Source organism: Phyllobates terribilis, unplaced genomic scaffold (assembly GCF_046119375.1).
Source record: "Phyllobates terribilis strain yellow unplaced genomic scaffold, ASM4611937v1 Scaffold_5__5_contigs__length_657084704, whole genome shotgun sequence".
Lineage (NCBI taxonomy): Eukaryota > Metazoa > Chordata > Amphibia > Anura > Dendrobatidae > Phyllobates > Phyllobates terribilis.
In genome coordinates, this window is record NW_027362765.1 from 118,158,002 (window position 1) to 118,177,457 (window position 19,456).

The following is a 19,456-nucleotide window of genomic DNA, read 5'->3' on the forward strand; positions in this document are numbered from 1 at the left end:
GATCAGGAGAGCAGACTGTCAGTCATATCTCTCATACTGGAAATTAAAAATAATCTCTGGATGCAAATTCTCAGGGAGATCTATGTCCAGCCCATAGATCTTAACAGCTCATTTACATATTAAGAAAAATGTGGATTTCTCTGGAATAAAACATCGGGTTGCAGATATCAAAGTATCATTTTATTCAGCTTTCTATGACCTACATTGCCCATGCTTAGGAGGATTGATCCTACTGATGGATTCCCTTTAAAAGGGAGGAAAAAAAAAAATAAAATAAAATTTACCAGCCAAGATGATTCTTAATTTCTTCAGCACAATCTACCAGTGAAAAGGAGTACAGCTAATTTTTGATTCTACACTTTGAGGATAATCAGTTCATCAGGTTTTCTAGATCTCCGCTTGCCATCATGCAATATAAACCCGTTTACTTTGAGTGGCCTAGCCATGTAGAGGCCGCAGAGGTGCACTGCTCGTTACATCACGTGAGCTGGACTTTATTCATTGCAAGTCTGTTAACTATCAGCAGAGATCTTGAAAACTTGATGAATTGACCTACAAGAAAAAAAAAAGAAAAATGTAAAAATATTTTCCTTTTGAAGCTAAATGTATTACATCTGGCACAAGTCTGACCAAAGGGATCTGACTGCTGGTACCCTAATGATCATATATAGAGAGGAGGCCCCCAAAGTCTGAGAATTGTGGGGTCCCTGCAAATCAGACGGGTGTAGGAATGGGTGCGTAGTTGTGGGTGGGAATATGAATGGAAGTAGATAAGTGGCGTCCGTCAGTAGCAGCGCAGTAAATGACACACACAGCCATGTATACAGAATATACATTTATATTATAGGCCAGAAATGTGTACACCATAATAAGTACAGGGATAAAACACTGGGATGCAGAAGCCAAATCTCCTCCGGTTATGTACAACCCGTTCACGTCACACAGCGCTTCCTGCTTCCAGATATACTGTCCATGCATTACAAAAGATGGACGCCCCAATACCCCTCCCCCCTCCAAACCCACCCCCTAAACACTGATCATAGCCCTGCCATGCAGCCCAAACCATAGACAAGGCAGGGGAGAATCCCCTCCCCGACCCTTTCATCCCCTCCGTACGCTCACCTCCATGAACGTGCGAGGCTTGAAGAGGCAGTAATGGAGCAACGGTCAAAACACAATGGGCACCAATACTGTGAACACCCGCTCAAGTCCACTATGGGGGCAGCGTGCCAGCCACCGTCCATGAACGTGAAATGTTTATTAAAAATTAACAATGTGAATATAAAAATGTAAGTACACCTCCCAGCTATGCAAGAAACTTCTTCCTGTACACAGCTGAGAGTTTGCTGCATTTGCAGAAAAAAAAACACTAAAAACTGGAAAGAAAGCATGGGTATCATCCGGGCAGGTGGTCTTGCAGCACCCCCTGATGGCCATTACTACCCCTTCAGTAGGGTCTGTATCACGATAAGAGCCGAGTAATATTCATCAGCAGGTTTTTCAATTTCTAACAAAATGAAGCATAATACAATATTAACATCTCGGAGCTCCGGATATTAAAATACCAACACTAAAAACAACGGGTCACCACCTCTTCTGCAACCCGGGCGGTGGTGGGACTATAACCATCGATTTGCTGGGTGAGGTAGTTCCACCACCACCCTCTTATAAACAGAGCAGGTTGGTGACCATCTCGCTAATCTAAAAGATTGCCCCCCACAGCCATCAGATTATCTTATGACAAGGCACGAGACGCACAGTTTGGAGGGTCCGATGCAGTCAATGTGACAGAAGGCCCCACAGCCTTCGCACATGGTCATGGCTTTGAAGCTGCAAGAACACCTCAGCGACACCTGCTCTTCCCCGCCGTCACCATGTTCGGAGAAGACTTCTACGGAGAGCGAGGCGCTGCCCGTAACTGCAAAATCTCCAGGAGAGGAAGAGAGACGGACCCCAGCAGAGTAACAGTAAGACTCCACATCCTGCGACAGCATCTCCAGGAAGGCGTCCTTCATCTTGTGAGGGGGAGACGTGGCCAGGTCTGCAGGCAGCTGGACACGGACCCCCACCTCCTTAGGAAACTGGATAAAGGGCATATCCAGTAATAAGGGGACTTTACTGGCAAAGCCGGACAGGTTATTGAGCGAGTGTTTATGCTGTCCAGTGCAGTCCTGGTGCGACATCTCCTTCAAGGGGCGATGGTTGGATGATGGCTCAGTAGGGGTGCCAGGGCTGCCATGCATTTCTGCCTCCAGATTCGTGGGTGACAAACCAGAAGGCAGGCATAACCTTACCTGCCCATCATTAGTGCCCACCAAAAAACTGCCAACCATGGCTGTGGGCTCAGGGAGTTCGTCCTCCAGAACGATGTTCGTTGTACAAGGGACGGCACTGAGGGATAAAGAGGTTGCCAGATTTTCCTTAAAACCACCACTTGTGGAGTCAGAAATGGGCGTACACTTGCCAACGTTCTCAGCTGCGGGGGACTGTTGGATCACCAATATCTCTTGTTCGGACCCTGCCTGAATAGCACCATGGGGTGGGTCTGAATCATTTGGCTCCTGCAAGGTGTTGACCGATGGACAAGAAATACTGTCCTGATGATGGCCGTAACAACATGGCTCACCAGCATAGTCCAATATGGGGTTGGGTGTTGAGGGGTCACTGGCATGCACTGGCAATAGCCCCAGGGGTGAGGTTTTAGTTGTGTCCAATAAGTGCGTGTGCACTATGGAGGATGTAGGGAGCACCGGGTGGTCCGAGCAGGCCGCTGGCGCTGCATCCGGCTTCTTTTCAGGAGAATCCTTTTCGGTTGAACATGATGTGACCAGCTTCATCCTGTTCTGAAAAGTGTTGGAGACGTCACCCAGAACATGTCCATCCATGGGTGGCGCCAACATCCGCTCATCACTGCACTGGCCCGTGCACATATTCTCCTCCTCTGCGTCTGCCATCTGAGCATCCTTCTCACCACTCAGGGAGTTGTCCTCCGGGACACCCACCTTATCCAGGTGCCGTTCTTTGGTAAGGGAGTCAGTCATGCCAAGCTCATCATTGGCATCAGCAGTAGAACTTGACACCCAGCTGATTTTGACCCGCGGGACCTCTGGTTTTTCCGGTGTCACTGTAACGGCCGGCAGTAATTGTGTTCGGCAGCGATTTGCTGATTTCTCTCGGTGTCTTCTCTTTCTGCTTCTTCTTCTTCTAGAGCCTCTGGATCGGCTTCTTCTTTTGTTCGGGTGCTGGAGACCGCTGCTGACGTTGCCTCGACTGTCGACACTGGTGGTTTGGGAGTGATGGTCACCGGTCTGACTGTCAGCAGGCGAGCAGGTAGAAGGCCAGCACCCAGTGGGATCAGGGTTTGGGATGATCCGGGGGCAGATCTGGTAAGCTGGCAAACCTTTAACCACCCAGGGAGGTTTGATCCGAGAAAGCTGTATCTGGGGAAAGGGCGGCAGGGAGAAAAAGCTAAAGTTAGTCCATTTACTTCATATTAGAGACTATTATAACAAGGACAGTTCAGTACATATATTGCATTCACCCAGGCTATACCACATGCTAGGCCTACGGACAAAACGTCTGATTTTAAATATATCGCACAATAAATAAATATATATTTATTTTACGCACACCTAAATATATATATATATATATATATATATATATATATATATATATATATATATATATATATATATATATATATATATATATATATATATATATATATATATATACACACATACACACATACACATACACACACACAATTATATTATATACATTAGAGACGCATATATTTTATATACACACTTTTTTAAAATACATAAAATGAAGGACCATTCAGTCTCATACCCGGATTGGTGGGACTTTTGGTTCTTCTTTGGTGGGCTGTGGCTTTTCGGGGTGAACACTCTGAATTGTGTTACGAAAGGACTGACGCTGTTCCATCCGTGGCTTCTTATCGAGGGAGGGGCTGGAGGTCTCTGGTTCTGTGGTCTTTCGCTTCTGCTCAGAGGTAGTCTCGGGATGAAGCTCGGGCACTCTCTCGGAGGTAGACGGGAGGTTCCCGTCATCTCTTGGTGACAGTCTGTCCTCTGCAGGTAACGGATCAGATTCTGTTTTCTCTTGAGGAGGGGAGGTGGCGGATTTTGCTGCTGCTGGGAGATGATGTTGGATCTTGCCGACGTTCCTGTAGATACTCCTCCGAGTTCTCATGCGGACCTCAGGAGCGGTCTCCCGGTTCTGAGCAGGTTCTGGGATTGTTCTTGGCCTCCCTTGGTGAAGACGTGTCGTCTCATTAGATTTCCCTTCTGGATCAGATCCCGGCTCCTCAGAATATCCGAGCCTAAGAAATAACAATGCACATGATCATTAGTTGTGAAGGCCATAACCACCTTACTAATAGGCTTGCTGTCAGAACTAATACAGACTATCAGATACTGTAATATGAAATGGGTGGACTGCAATAAGCCCAATATATTCAGGGGTATCAACAAGGGAAAGGGTGGGCTGCAACAACCTCACCCATAGACAGGTTGTCACTGTTCATACACACAGGTGCTGGGAGGTCCCCGCAATGAGAATCTCCAAAAGACGGGATGATTTTCAGTGCAGCACTGCATGTGGGAGGTCGGGACTACAGCGGGCAGTGGTGCAGTCCGGACCTTCTCCCAGAGCAATTAACACCCAGAAAACAACTTACTTCTGTCCATAGAAATCTTCAAAGAACTTCTCTTTCCAGTCCTCGACTTTCTTCTCCTTCCCCATCTCCTGCCTCATCCGGAGCTGAGCTTCAGGGGTGAATTCACCTGCAGAGAACACAAGAACAATCACCCAAGGGGCTGCTAAAAAAATAAAAAAAGACCAAGCCACAAACATCATGTGCCAGGCGCTTACCTTCCGCCAGCCTCTCCCGCCATCTCTGGCAAGCGTGAGCAAAAAATTCGTTATTCAGGGCGCTGCCGCTCATCCGCAACTGTCCATCTGGACCGACCTGTGCCCAATAGGGGGATGTAAATAAATGATCAGTCCAATATTATGGAGGGAGAGCTTTTTTTTGTGTACTTTGTGTTTCAAACACTAATGATTACATTCAAAGGCTGAAAACCTGACTGGACTTAAAACCTCACTGCCGCTACGATTGTATCCAGTGGAAACAAGATGAACACATTAATAAGATCGATTTCTCTCCTGTCCTCATTGTTTGCTACAATGTATCAGAGCAGGTAAGGCTATCAGAGGACAGATACAATTGTACCAAACCCTCAGCGGTGTGAAGTGCACGGTGAGAACAGGTTTGGGTGCACACAACAACCTTCCTATTTACAGAGAGGAAGCAGTGAGCTTGGTGAATGAAGAAATCACATTAGAAAGATGCAGAACTTTTCACGATAGTATTAGTTCTATTTTACTCACTTCCATATCAGGAGGTGACGTCACGTCTACACACAACTGCCGATCGCAAGCACGTACCGGCAGGTATCACTAGACATAATGTCACCTGTCCCATTCACCTTCAGATGAGAAAGCGAGTGGAACAGAACAAAACCTCTAAAGGGTTATTCCCATCTTCATAGTAGATAGATATAGAATGATAATGCTTGTAAAATTAAGCACATTTACAATTTACTGCTTATTAAAATTTCCAGCTGTTCTTGAAATATTAACACTTCTTTTGCTTACAGCTCATTGCCTTGGGGACCGACCACTGCTGCAGTCTAGTTTGTAAGCACAGCCCTGAAGCTGGGAAGAGATTATAAAGTGTGACCGCACCCCAGCAATTTTGGCCAGCTTAACAACAGTGCTCACAAGACCAATAAAAGGAAAGCTTGTAAGCACTGCACACGTTCTGCTATCCAACAGTGGTAGTCGGTTTCCGTGGCAATGAGATGTAAACAAAAGTGTTAATATGTCAAGAAGTGAAAATTTTAAATAGCAGTAAATTGCTTGCATTTACAGGCACTACCCGACAATGTGCATTTAGGAAGACGGGAAAAATCCTTAAAACGGATTTGCCAACTATTTAAAAGTATTAATAGTGGAGTTGATTTTTTTCAAAATTTTTGGTTATAATATGGACACCCCTTTAATGACCAAAAGACCTTAACGACCTGCCCAATAATTTTCGTTTTGGCCTCCACATTTGAGCAGTAGTAATTTTCTTTAATCACAGGTGTGGAAATATGAGGCCTCGTTTCATGCAGAGCAAATCATATTTTTCACTGCTGTTTTGGTAGTCGTGTGGATACCTAGTGATTATAATACATATCTTATATATATTTAGATTACATCTACTTTTTGTAATAGTTTACTTTATTCAGATTTTTATACAGTTGATATTTCACACTAAAATAACCTGAATAATAATTCAGCAGGTTATTAGGGTGATGTGGAAAATACGTGTCATTTTTTAAATTTTTACTAAATATACACTCCAACATTTTTTTTTTTTTTTTTTTTTTTTTTTTTTAATTACTTTATATTTGCCTAGGAGTCATGAAAATGTAATATCCCCCAAGATCATTGATTAGTATTGTGCAGCGTCCATTAGAGCCCCAGTTATGGAAATCCATCTGCCTACAGGGACAGCAGTCGCTGGCAGAGTAGCTCAGCTATGCGCAGCAGGCACCTACCCCCTGCCTAGTGCACCCACCCCCTGCCTAGTGCACCCACCTGTCGGTCCACGTCTGGAAGAAGCAGTAGGAGCTGCTGTTGGAGGTGAGATGGGAGAGCGTTGAACGTCCGCACATTTATCAGGGCACGTAAATTAGTGTTCACCAGAATGGAGCCAGGAGTCTCAAAGTCAATCTCCTCCTCCCTCTTCTTCACTTGTCCTGAAAAAAAGAAAACTTCAAGTGTTACAAGGGATTGGGATCATTCACATTTTATGCTGAAATTTTCCACCATTTTCAAGATTTCTGCTTCATCTCAATTTAAAAAAAATAAATAAATAAATAACCCACAATCTTCATTGTATCCAGATGCTGAAAACCTTTTACAGACCAAAATGTTTTCTCACAGTGGATTGAATTTAGTCTACACAATCCTCTGTGAGCTAAAACCCTCTGGACTACAGAACGATGTAGTATTAGCACAGGTAAAATGTAACAATCAGGAGAGATTTGTGCTGTTCACGTAGAAGATTTTCTAACCCGGATAGAATTGAAACAAACTGTCATCAGTAAGAATAATTAAGTCTGCACCGGGTTTCAGCCTTTGAATACAAACCTGTATGTTTCCAGTCATTGACAGCAAGCAGAGATCTGAACAACAGCGAGGAACTGAAGAACAGAGTATACACACGTGGTCAAAATTGTTGGTACCCCTCATTTAACCACTTCGCGCCAGAGCCTGTTTTTGCCTTCGTGACCAGGCCAATTTTTACAATTCTGACCACTGTCACTTTATGAGGTTAATTACTCTGGAACGCTTCAACGGATCCCCCTGATTCTGAGATTGTTTTTTCGTGACATATTGTACTTCATGATTGTGGTAAAATTTCTTTGATATCACTTGCGTTTATTTGTGAAAAAAATCGGAAATTTGGCAAAAATTTTGAAAATTTTGCAATTTCAAACTTTGAATTTTTATTCCCTTAAATCAGAGAGATATGTCACACAAAAGAGTTAATAAATAACATTTCCCACATGTTTACTTTACATCAGCACAATTTTGGAACCAAAATTTTTTTTTGTTAGGGAGCTATAAGGGTTAAAAGTTGACCAGCGATTTCTCATTTTTCCAACAAAATTTACAAAACCATTTTTTTTTTTAGGGACCACATCTTATTTGAAGTGACTTTGAGGGGCCTTTATGACAGAAAATACCCCAAAGTGACACCATTCTAAAAACTGCACCCCTCAAGGTGCTCAAAACTACATTCAAGAAGTTTATTAACCCTTCAGGTGTTTCACGGGAATTTTTGGAATGTGGAAGAAAACAATGAACATTTAACTTTTTTCACAAAAATGTTACTTTAGACCCAATTTTTTTATTTTCACAGGGGTAACAGGAAAAAATGGAATACACAACTCATAGTGCAATTTCTCATTAGCACGCTGATACCCCATATGTGAGGGAAAACCACTGTTTGGGCGCACTGCAGGGTTCGGAAGGGAAGGAGCGCCATTAGACTTTTTGAATGTAAAATTTGTTTGAATAATTAGCAGACGCCATGTCACATTTGGGGAGCCCCTGATGTGCCTAAACAGTGGAAACCCCCCCCCCCCCCCCCAAGTGACACCATTTTGGAAACTAGACCCCTTAGGGAACTTATCTAGATGTGTGGTGAGCAACTTGCACCCCAAGGTGCTTCACAGAAGTTTATAATATTGAGCTGTAAAAATAAAATTTTCACATTTTTCCCACAAAAACGTTTTTTCATCCCTTAATTTTGCATTATCATAAGGATAACAGGATAATTTGCACCATGAAATTTGTTGTGCAATTTCTCCTGAGTACGCCGATACCCCATATGTGGAGGCAAACCACTGCTTTGGTGTACGGCAGGGTTCGGAAGAGAAAGGAGCGCTATGTTGGCTGGGATAGGTTGCAGACACCATGTCACATTTGAAGAGTCGCTGACATGCCGAAGTAGCCGAAACCCCCACAAGTGACCCCATTTTGTAAACTACACCTCTAACACCTTTAACAGATGACGGACCTGAGTGGGGACTAGCTTTTTTTGAGGACTGAGTTGAAGCTTTTATTGGGAACATTTTATGTAACATTTATCCGGCGCTCGAGGCTGAGCACTTACATCGGGGTTTCCATCTAAATTTCCAAGTGATGTAATTCAGATGAAACCCCTGCGGGATCCATTCACTGTAATGAGGCAGCAGAGTTACTCTGGACTCCGTCTGGCCTCTGTTTAGCGGTGTGCACAAAACTGTGGCCAACCGCACTTTTATGCACGCCTAAAACAAACGACACCGTGGGATCACAGTCCAGACGGCATCCACAGTGGCCTATATCTGCCTCATTACAGGGAATCTTCCGTCATGGGTTCCGTCTGAATCATGTATTTCAGAGATTTACACGGAAACTATGGTGTAAGCGCTCAGCGCAAAGCGCAGGATAAATGTGAGCAGAGCCTTACTGCGATCTTTGGGAGACATAATAAACAAATCAGTAGCAGGTGAAGAATTGGTTTTATTTATTTTTTACGCTGTTCCTCGTGCGGTATAAGTGATGAGATTACTTTATTCTTCGGGTCTGTGCGACTACAGAGATACCAGATTTATATCGGGTTTTTATGATTGACAGCTGTCACACACTAAGACGCTTTTTTTTTTGGAAAATCTAGTCTTTGCATCGCCATATTTTGAGAGCTATAATTTTTCCACATTTCGGCCGACAGTCATGTGACGGCTTGTTTTTTGCGGGATGAGTTGACATTTTTATTGGTACCATTTCTGGGTACGTGACATTTTTTGATCACTTTCTATTCTGTTTTTTGGGAGGTAAAATTAACAAAAAAACAACAATTCAGGAATTGTTTTTTGAGGTTTTTTTTTTATGCCGTCCTGCGTGTGGTAAAAGTGATCAGGCAGCGTTATTCTTAGGGTCAGTACGTTTACAGCAATACTACACTTGCTGTATATTTTTTTATGTTTTGGCGCTTTTACACAAAACAATATAGAAAAAATATTTTTTTTGCATCGCTTTATTCTGAGAGCTAGAACTTTTTTATTTTTCGGCTGATGGAGCTGTATGGCGGCTTTTTTTTTTGCGGAACAAAATGACGTTTTCAGCGGTACCATTTTTATTTGCATTTTGCTTTTTGATCGCTTTATTTTCCACTTTTTGTTTGGCGATATGATGAAAAAGCACAGTTCTTCGCTCTGTTTTTTATTTATTTTTATTACGGCGTGCACAGAAGGAGTTAGTGTGACAGTTTTATAGATCGGGTTGTTTCGGACGCGGCGATACCAAATATGAGTACTTTTTTTTGTTTTTGCATAGATATACGGATTTACTGGATTAATATTTTATTTATTTATTCTTATTTATTTTGAGATTTTTTTTTTTTTTTTTTTTTTTAACAGTTTGAAAACATTTTTTAGACTTTTTTTTTTTACATTTTTACTTAGTCCCTGTATGGGACATTAATTTTTATTTTTCTAATCACTGATCTCATGCAATGTATGAAAAAATTCTGTGGAAGCAGGGTTGAAAAGCAATGTCCGACTTTCATTTGTTCATTTTCATAGATTTTTAATTTATTATTACTTTTGTCAGATGCAAGTTATTTCTGTGACCATTGTGGGTTTTCGTTTCATTAAAAGAGGGGTACCAACAATTTTGACCACGTTTGTATATGAAAGTTGCAGAACTTAGATAATTGATAATACGGTTTTACTAGCACAGCAGACTGCACAATGTAATTCGACCAACCTGGAGCAGAGATGTTCTTCAGGTTTCTAAGATGATGGGTGGAGGTGCTGCCTAAACCTGTTCGTCTGTGAAATGCCAGGCTGCCCCTCAAAGATGTGCTGCCGGACGACTCACTTTCTACACGGGAAACGGACAAACCTGGAGCCAAAATGATAAAGTGATCTTGTGTCTTAAAGAGGAACTTCCACCACATTTTACGTGAACTGGCCCCGCCAAGATCAAGTTGCTGAAAATCTCGGTAAAAAGTATTTTTAATTTCTCATCTCTGTTGCATAGACATTACCTTTTAAAGCTTGTATGCCAATTTCCACTATAACCAAGGTGGCGATCGCAGAGATACTTCTCTGGGGGCAATTAGTCTACCCCTTGTAGGACACTGCCTAATTGTAAGCCGGAGGCATTAGGCAGGAGAAGAAAAAAAATGTCAGAACCGGCCTTCTCTTTGTGATATGTTAAAACTCATGTCTAATCAGGGCACACAGAGCTCACTGCCGACGATTGCTGTGCAGAGGGAGGACAGTAGAGCCGTGTGTCATTACAAACATTGCTCTGCATATATCTATATATACCTGGGATCGATGCTAAGCGCTGTCTGCAATAAGCCCTGATCGCACAGAACAGCTTTCATCTCACAGCACTATCATGCTGAGAGATGAGAGCAGCAGTGAGAGCAGCACTTGTCACAATGATCTGCATTAATTCCAGGTGATGTTGCATTTTTCCACCATACCTGGGATAGATGCAGAGCGCTGTACGTGATGAGCGCTGCTTACACACTGCAGCTCTCATCTCACAGCATGACAATGCTGTGAAATGAGAGCTCTAATGTGCGATGAAGGCTTATGGCATACAGCTCTTTGCATCTATCCCAGGAACCTGCACATTATTCCTAAATGACATATATGCAGGGCAATGTTTGAAATGACACAGCTCTGCTGTCCTCCCTCTGCATAGCAATAGTTGGCAGTGAGGACAGTGTGACCTGGGAAGACACGAGTCCTACAAGCAGGGATTATTGTATATAGTGATTTTTGATCTATGCCAGGTACCGGAGCATTATTCCTAGGTGCCAGAGATAGAAGCAGAGTGATATTTGTGATGACACACAGCTCTGCTCTTCTCCCCTGCAGTAATCACTGGCAGTGAGCTCTGTGCGACCTGGTTAGACAGTCTTGCCATATCACACAAAGAAAGCCAGTTCTGACATTCTCAGGGGGCATTTTCTTTTTATTTCCTCCTGCATGACACCTCCTGCTTATGATTAGGATTAGGGGAAAAGTAATCACTCCTAGAGAAGAATCTCTGCTAATACCCTCTTAGTTATAGAGGAAATTAGTATGCAAAATTTACAAATTAATATCTCCGTTACGGAGATCAGATAAAAAAACCCCCGAAAAACTACTTTTTATGCAGATAAGTCACTTCATTACGATATGGCCAGTTTAGCACATAAAATCTGGTGAAATTACCTCTATACTAGGCAGCATCCAAGTGTCAATCATACATTATACATATTCCAAAACCATTAACTTCTGATGAATCACAATACAGTGAAATTACAAATGCAAAAATTAAAACCGCTTTATAATCCATAATATACTTTATCATGGCATTATTATAATTTTTAGTTTATTATAATCTATTTATAATAAAGTAGATGCAAATACCTTCTTATAGGGATACAGTAACATTCTTTCTGCCTGCAGCCACCACAAGGGGGAGCTCACTACATACAGAGTTACACAGGACCGCAGTGTGAATGCCCTCACCTGAAGTGGATGGCAGATGAGCCCCATTTACTTTGAGAGGTGTAAGGACGACCCGAGGCAGCAGCACCCCACTTCTTCTCTTCTGCTTATTCATCTAAAAACACAAAAGGTAGTGTAAGAAACCAGCCCAACCAATATTAGGGTCCGAATCCTTCAGAATAACAGTGTCACACTGATTGGAAAAAGAAAGCAGCAGTCTTCTTTAGGTCACTTCAATGCAGTTGCTGCACTTCACAGCAGTGTACAATTTAGTACTGACCTGTACTAGCGACCTGGTTTCCCTGACATGCGACTCTCGAGAACAGGAAGCGCTGCCAGAGGTTTCTGCTGCAACAGACAAAACAAAAAAGGACAAACTTAAACGAAGATATTCAGTCACACTGTACATTAAGGCTATGTGCCCACGATGCAGAAATGCTCTGGATTTTTTCCTGAGAGTTTCTGCATCTCCCTGGCAGAAAAAAACGCATGCAGATTGTACATGCGGATTGTACATGCGTTTTTCCTGCCAGGGACAAGCGGATGTGAAGCGTTCTACACATGCATTCCCTCATGCGGGTTGACAAGCGCTTTCCAAGCGATTTCAGCATCACCTGGAAAGTGCTTGTCAACTTGGTCACACTATATAAATCCATGCAAACGGCAAGGATTTATATAGTGTGACCGTAAAAGAATGGTAAAAAAAAAATAAAATAAATCTATACTTACCTCCCGATGGCCCCCGGAGTCTTTATTCGCTCCGTCCTGGCTTGCCGGCAGCTCGCAGTACACTGAAGGACCTGCCGTCACATGACTAAATGACATCAGCGCAGGTCCTTCAGTCCACTGCGAGCTGTCGGCAAGCGAAGACAAGGAGACTGGGGGCCATCAGAAGGTAAATATAATATTTATTTTATTCTTTTTTTTGTTACAGGTTCTATGGTACCTGGGTCCGGAGGAGAGTCTCCTCTCCTCTAGACCTGGGTACCATCCGCACATTGAACCGTTTGGATTCCGCATCTACATATACAGTGATGCGGAATCCATGATTGCAATGCAAGTCAATGGCGGCGAAAACGCAGCGCTTCCGCAAAATAATTGGTAGTGCTGTGTTTTTTTCCACAATAACCCGCAGTGGAAATTTCCGCAGCATGTGCACAGAACATGCGGATTATCATTGGGGAACATAGCAGGCCTTCTACCATGCGTTTAAGTGTTTCTGCAGCGTTTTTGCCACTGCGGAAACGCTTAAAAAACGCATCGTGAGCACAGGCTGTATACTACTTGGACAGACAACATGTTCTCAATCCCTATTGTGACGACACAGCTTCTAATCTTAAATTAGCCAGATGTCTAGATTTGTTAGGTCAAGACAAACACACTTTTGTGTTTGTGTTGACTTTTGATTGTGTGTGTTTCTTTGGTGGGTCAAGAAGGATACAGATCTGCTCCATTGACCATCAGAGAACTCATGGATACATTTGGGGAGACCAGGTTGGAACAATGAAGTCACCTGGTCCCATGGACATGTTGTTTGGGTTTGCGAGGTGGGACCCTCAGGTCGCCTGGAACCCCCGGAGACGTTCGGAGAAGCCAGATTGGTACCAATCGGTCATCTGGCCCCATGGAAACTCTTGGAGAGGCAATGGTGGGACCCTCAGGTCTCCTGGCCTTGTACCTCGATGGACAGTCAGCTTCCTAAGCTTACCGCTACCTTCTCTCTGTGGGGGCCCGGCAGAAGCGGGGGACCACTAGTTGAGGTAGTTGGCCCTGGAAGTCCCAAAGTCGCAGCTGTTCTATTCCCGGCGGGCCAGCAGAAGGGTGAGACTGTGTAATGTTGTACCATCTTGGGTATTTGTGGGCTGTTCTTTATGTTTATTATCTGTTTGGTGGTTCAATAAAGTATTGCCACAATGTTTTACCCTCACCCTGTGTTGTCTGAGTAGTATTATGCCCACAGAAAACCCCGGGTGTTTACACCTATGTTTCCACCCCACTAAAACAATAACACCTATGCACACCCCTGGTGTCGACACTGGCTTTCCCCAGAGCTAGAGTGACATTGTTTTGTCACGAGAGCCCCGGGAGATCAAGTTTTGACACTGTTGGAATGGTGTCAGCATCAGAGGGGAGTAGAAATGTTATTTAACTGCGTGGAAACATTTGGGTTGAAAAGGGCTTGTCTGAGTAGTGGAGAACCCCTTTAACTTTGCTTCCATGACAGTTTTCCAGCTTGAAATGTAGTGTAGCAGTGTGAAGAATGGAGGTTTCTAAAACGTCACCCATGTCATAAAATGTTTATGCACAGCACTGTACTAAAAAAAAATGCTGCAGAGTAAGAATTCTTTAACAAAATAAAAGTGTTAATAGTTTATTTTTTCCCCAAGAATGAACAAAAGAAAAACGTCGCTTGACCTGGTTTCATTTATTTCTGTGGAAAGCATCATGGTCGCACTCAGTAGATGATCTCTCCCTGTCCTTGTCACAGATCTCACCTGCCGACACTAAGCCGCTCTCTGTCCACTGGCTTCCCTCGTCATCTGCGGTGTCCTCCGTGTCCCCATCGTCCGGCAGCGACACCACACGAGACCATTGCACTGCGTTCTTCTGCCAGACAACAAGCACACATGAAAGGCTGCACAAGCACACAGGTACGACCCCCACAGAACGACAGTATGAGCGGCCCTCCAGGGAGAAGAACAAGCCTCACTGATTTTAACAACTGCACCAAAAGCCAGACGAGCAAACAAAGCTTCTGTGTCACACTGACCCATAAAACTGCATATATTTACAATACCCAAATTCTAACTACCAACAGCCACCACTAGGGGGAGCTCACTACATACAGAGTTACACTGTATCTACTGACCTCAATGACAGAGCTCCCCCTAGTGGTCACTGCAGGTTGAACCTTATGTAAGTATTTCAAAGCAGGAGGTTGGGAGCCCTGAAAAAGTGCTCTTGCCTCTATAAAGATGTTTTTGGGTAAAGGATTTTCTATTAAGCCCAAAATATAAAGGTGGGCCACATGTCGTAAACCCACTGTGGTTGTGGTTTATTTTAGAAGGATTTCAGATTAATTGCACAATCTAATAATTTAGCATTTGATTAAAGAGGAACTCCAACCTCCATAAACTGTGAAATTCCTTTGATTTATGGAATCTAGAGAAATTTTGATAATCCCACCAATACCTTGCAGACCAATAATCAAGAATGCCTGGTCATCTGGCACCTATCAATGTGAATACAGCAGTATAATGACTAGTGGCAGCACGAACCTTCATGGTGAACAGACTGATGCGGCCGGGGAGCTTGTAAAACATGGCTTCTCGTGTCCTGGAGTTGGAGTGCAACATGGCGTTCAGACAAGCCAAAGGGGAGGAAATGCTGCAAAGGATGAAGAAAATCGATTTGAGGGGGTCTGGGTTATCCAACCATTTAAGGAGGACCAGTCTTAACTCTTGAGATCTCGGTTTTAGTAAAAACTATGAAGCATTTTTTCCCAATACCCCCATGTTGTATGGTTTCTCTATCATTCCTCCTGGAAATTTATAAATTGACAATTGAGTGTTACCATTCCCTGCAGAGGGACCCACACCGAAACTGGGAAAATACACTAGTCGCTTAGAAATTTACAGGCGGAAGAGAGGAACAGCACAGAAGTATAGAAGGGTGTGCTAAAGGACTGTGGCATTTTCAGTAATACAAGTATATATGTCATATATCTTTATAAAATCATCAGATCTGCAGAGAACTTTTTTTTTTTTTAATTATCAAAAAGCATTCAGAAACTTCTCTCTCTTTTTTTTTTTTTAAGGTTGATTCAGATCAAGTGCCTCCGAGGGCCCCCTGCCCCCTACAAAACACACCAACTTAAAAAGTGCGTGCCTTATAGTATTTATGAAGTTTATTAACCCTTCAGATGCTTCACATGAAATTAGCAAAGTGAGGGAAAAAAAATGAAAAATTCATTTTTTTTTTTTTTTAATTAAAATGTAGGATTTTCTGCAATTTTTTCATTTTCACATGAAGCCATTGCAGAAAAAAAATATTTTTTTTTCTAATTACTTACTATTGAGCCCAGCAAAACTCCATATGTGGATGTCACTGCATGGCTCAGCAGGGAAGGGGAATCTTTTGGAGTACAAAATTATGTAATTTCTCCTGGGTACGGCAATGAATAGGAGTGGATGTGCAGTACTCAGCCGGGACTAGTCTATAGTTGACGGGTCTGTGACGTTAACAAGATACTTAATTTATATAGTTGCTCCCGGTGAGGACACAAGCCATCACTGCACATTCAAAGCAATATAGCACTGTGAGCAGGGAGCTCGTACTGAGCAGGTGTTGGAATTGACAATCAGCACATGCTCACTAGAGAAGGGACAGCTGCAGTCACATGATGCAGAAGAGGACCAGAGCTGCGCTGGAAACTGCAGAAGACAACGACCTGGAAGAAGTTTAATGCAAACGTACTTTACTTATAGTAATCGATAGTGAAATTAAAAAAAATGCTGGAATGGGACATGGTGAAATGGTCAGGAAACAATAGTTCTAGCTTTGTTTTTTTTATACTTTGTTTCGTTAAAGATGCAACAATGCCAAATATATTTTTTTTTCCAATAAGGACTTGAGAAAAAAAAAAAAAGGCCATTTCCATTTTGATTTACTGCTGTGATATTCACCTATCTGTTCACAGGGACACATCTCTCTCCTATCCCTGCTGCAGCCTGTCAATTCCACCCCCCTCTCCTGCTTTACAATGGTTGAAATAGGATGGGCATTTATAAGGGCTGTATCTCAACCTGGATCACAGCTGCAAAGATGATCATGGATCATTTTGAAGAAAACTTCCTGACTGGCCACCCTGCAAGGATTTAGGAGACAAGTATTTGGCAAAGAAAGGGCAGTTGAAAGGATCTGCAACTAAAAGCCTTCACAATTTTAGCATCTCTGATTTCCATCAGTGAATTGACACATTTTGACTTCTATCAAGAGATTGAAAATCCGTACATAATCCAGTATAGACAATCCTCTAAACACAAATATAGTCTGTTACAATGTGTCAGTACAAATAAAATGGATCTGTCTCAAATTCCAGCTGTTCAACTCACTGAAGATAGTCTAGACTGGATACAATTAAACAAACCCTCAGCTGTGAAAAATATTAGGTCTACACAGGTTTTAAGACTTAATATATTTATTCACTCAAAGCAAGCAGAGATCCTAAAGATGGCAAGAAATTGTAACTCAAAAGCAAATCAGAATAATACAGTTATAAGTATGCAATAATTAAACCTGGATTGACATAAGACGGGCCCTTTAAACATCGGATCAGCCACATAACCACCCCTCCCCGGTCACACAGTCTTACCTTCTGTAGATTCCACGGACAAAGACGAGAAAAAAATAAGGAAACAAAAAAAAAAAAAAAAAAAAGAGAAAAAGTCACAGTCAATAAAATATTACAGTCATCCTGTGAGTAATAAAAACATATGACACCCGTTCATGACCGCTATAAAAATCTACACAACAGTTAACCCCTCTTCTCTCCCGCCCACAGAGCCGCAGGATCGCACTTTCCTGCCTTGCGTAACTTACTTTGTCTCCTTAAGCCCCTCAGCCTCAATCACATTCAGGATCTGTTTAGGAGTCATCGGCGCGTCTGAGTAATTCTCCAAAACCTGCAAGAAGAAGAAGAAGAAGAAGAACGGTCAACCATGCCGCTCCACAAAAATCTGGTGTTCTGCCTCACGAGTGTTCTGCAGGGGCGGAGCATGAAGCAAGAATTTTATTTTGGAGCCCCGCCCCCTCGGATCCTGCACTAATCAAGTTTATTCGTTTTATGTAGGGATTTCCTTAACTAGTAACCATTTGTTAGAGACATGAAATCAACAGTAAAGGACATGACAATAAATTAAAGGAGAGCTTTGCTTAGGGGTTAGTAACAGTCCTAAGGGAGTTCTTAAAGAGAAATCTCTCAAGACATGTTTTCCTAAAAGTAACAATCAGTGTCTGCATTTTATCAAACCTTAACTATTAGGGATAACAGGCACCCATGAAATGCCACCTAAAACTATAATTCAGGAGGTTGTTTGTTCTGTGGGGAAGACAACTCTATGTCTGCATGCTCTCATAAATCAAATATTTTTAGAGCATCACCCACACAATTCTGGAAAAAGAGCAATGCACAACTCCCCACGCATTTCATCAAAGAGACAGGAGAGACCGTGACTACAAGCAGCAGAGGATCCCAACCTAGGATCACTAACCCAGCCGGGAAGACGGAGGCTCGGGGTGTATTATTGGAAGTCACTTAGTAGGAGTGTCTAGTGCCCTGTCTAATTAAAGGCAGCATGGTGGCTCAGTGGTTAACACTGTTACTTGCTGGTGTCCTTGCTTCAAATCCCACCAAGGACAACATCTACAAGGAGTTTGTATGTTCTCCCCGTGTTTCCTCCCCCACTCCAAAGACATACTGATAGGGAATGTAGATGGTCAGCCCCAACGGGGACAGTGGTGATAATGTATGTAAAGTGCTGTGGAATTTAGGAGAACCGGTCACCTCGTTTTTAGCTATTAAACTGGCCACAATGTGCTGTTAGTGGTGCAAAAAGAAAAGCTCCAAGTATTAGGTTTAAAAAAAAGACTTTATATCATTAGGGGATCCCCTCATACCTTTATTCTTTAGTCATATGGGTGGCGACTATCGTTTCAAAAAGTCCAAGAAATAGAAACTCTGGCACTCAAATAACGTGATGCAAAATGATTTTATTATACAATAGAGTGAAAAAAATTCAAGAGACCCAAATGAAGTCAGATACTAATTTGACATTTTGGCCTGTGTATATACAACAAACAAAGATAAGTATACAAAAAAATACATATTTCCACTCATGTATTTTAGATACTTGGGTAACTTTAAATCCGGATGGCACCTTGGATATGGATTTATTTACTAAACCAATGAACAAAAACAGCTTATTACATTATACTAGCTGCCACCCCAAACACATTAAGAGAGCTCTTCCAAAATCACAACACCATAGAGTGGATCATATTGTTTCAAAGGATTCTATCTGGCATATTAGGCATGAGGAGATGAATCAAAAATACCGCAATAGGGGTTAACCCGATGACACATGACTTCTTCAACAACGTGGGTGAGAGATAATTCACAAAGTAGCATTTGTAAGTACCGTATTTTTCAGACTATAAGAGGAAGAAAATATATAAAAAAAAATTTTTTACCAAAACAATGTGGTCATGATGCCCTATTAAAGGGGAGGGGTCTGCTCATGACACTGTTA

At 42.4% G+C, this 19,456-nt stretch overlaps 1 protein-coding gene across 3 annotated transcripts in view; it reads right to left on the bottom strand.

The window, feature by feature from the left end:
* Window positions 1-837: 837 nt before the first annotated feature.
* The window catches only part of ASXL1 (ASXL transcriptional regulator 1), a 29,440-nt gene continuing 10,821 nt past the window's right edge, over window positions 838-19,456 (bottom strand). Inside the window, exons 2-12 of one of the 3 annotated variants that reach the window (XM_073682792.1) lie at window positions 17,748-17,830; window positions 15,425-15,533; window positions 14,642-14,753; window positions 12,427-12,491; window positions 12,168-12,261; window positions 10,399-10,536; window positions 6,676-6,836; window positions 4,900-4,996; window positions 4,706-4,811; window positions 3,856-4,348; window positions 838-3,440 (exon numbers count right to left, since the gene is read on the bottom strand). In XM_073682792.1, the coding sequence (XP_073538893.1) occupies window positions 1,731-3,440; window positions 3,856-4,348; window positions 4,706-4,811; window positions 4,900-4,996; window positions 6,676-6,836; window positions 10,399-10,536; window positions 12,168-12,261; window positions 12,427-12,491; window positions 14,642-14,753; window positions 15,425-15,533; window positions 17,748-17,830 (3,168 nt within the window). In that variant the 3' untranslated portion in view covers window positions 838-1,730. Of the gene's footprint in view, window positions 3,441-3,855; window positions 4,349-4,705; window positions 4,812-4,899; window positions 4,997-6,675; window positions 6,837-10,398; window positions 10,537-12,167; window positions 12,262-12,426; window positions 12,495-14,641; window positions 14,754-15,424; window positions 15,534-17,747; window positions 17,831-19,456 lie in introns of all 3 variants that reach the window. The other 2 variants (XM_073682793.1, XM_073682791.1) reach the window with 2 other exon arrangements.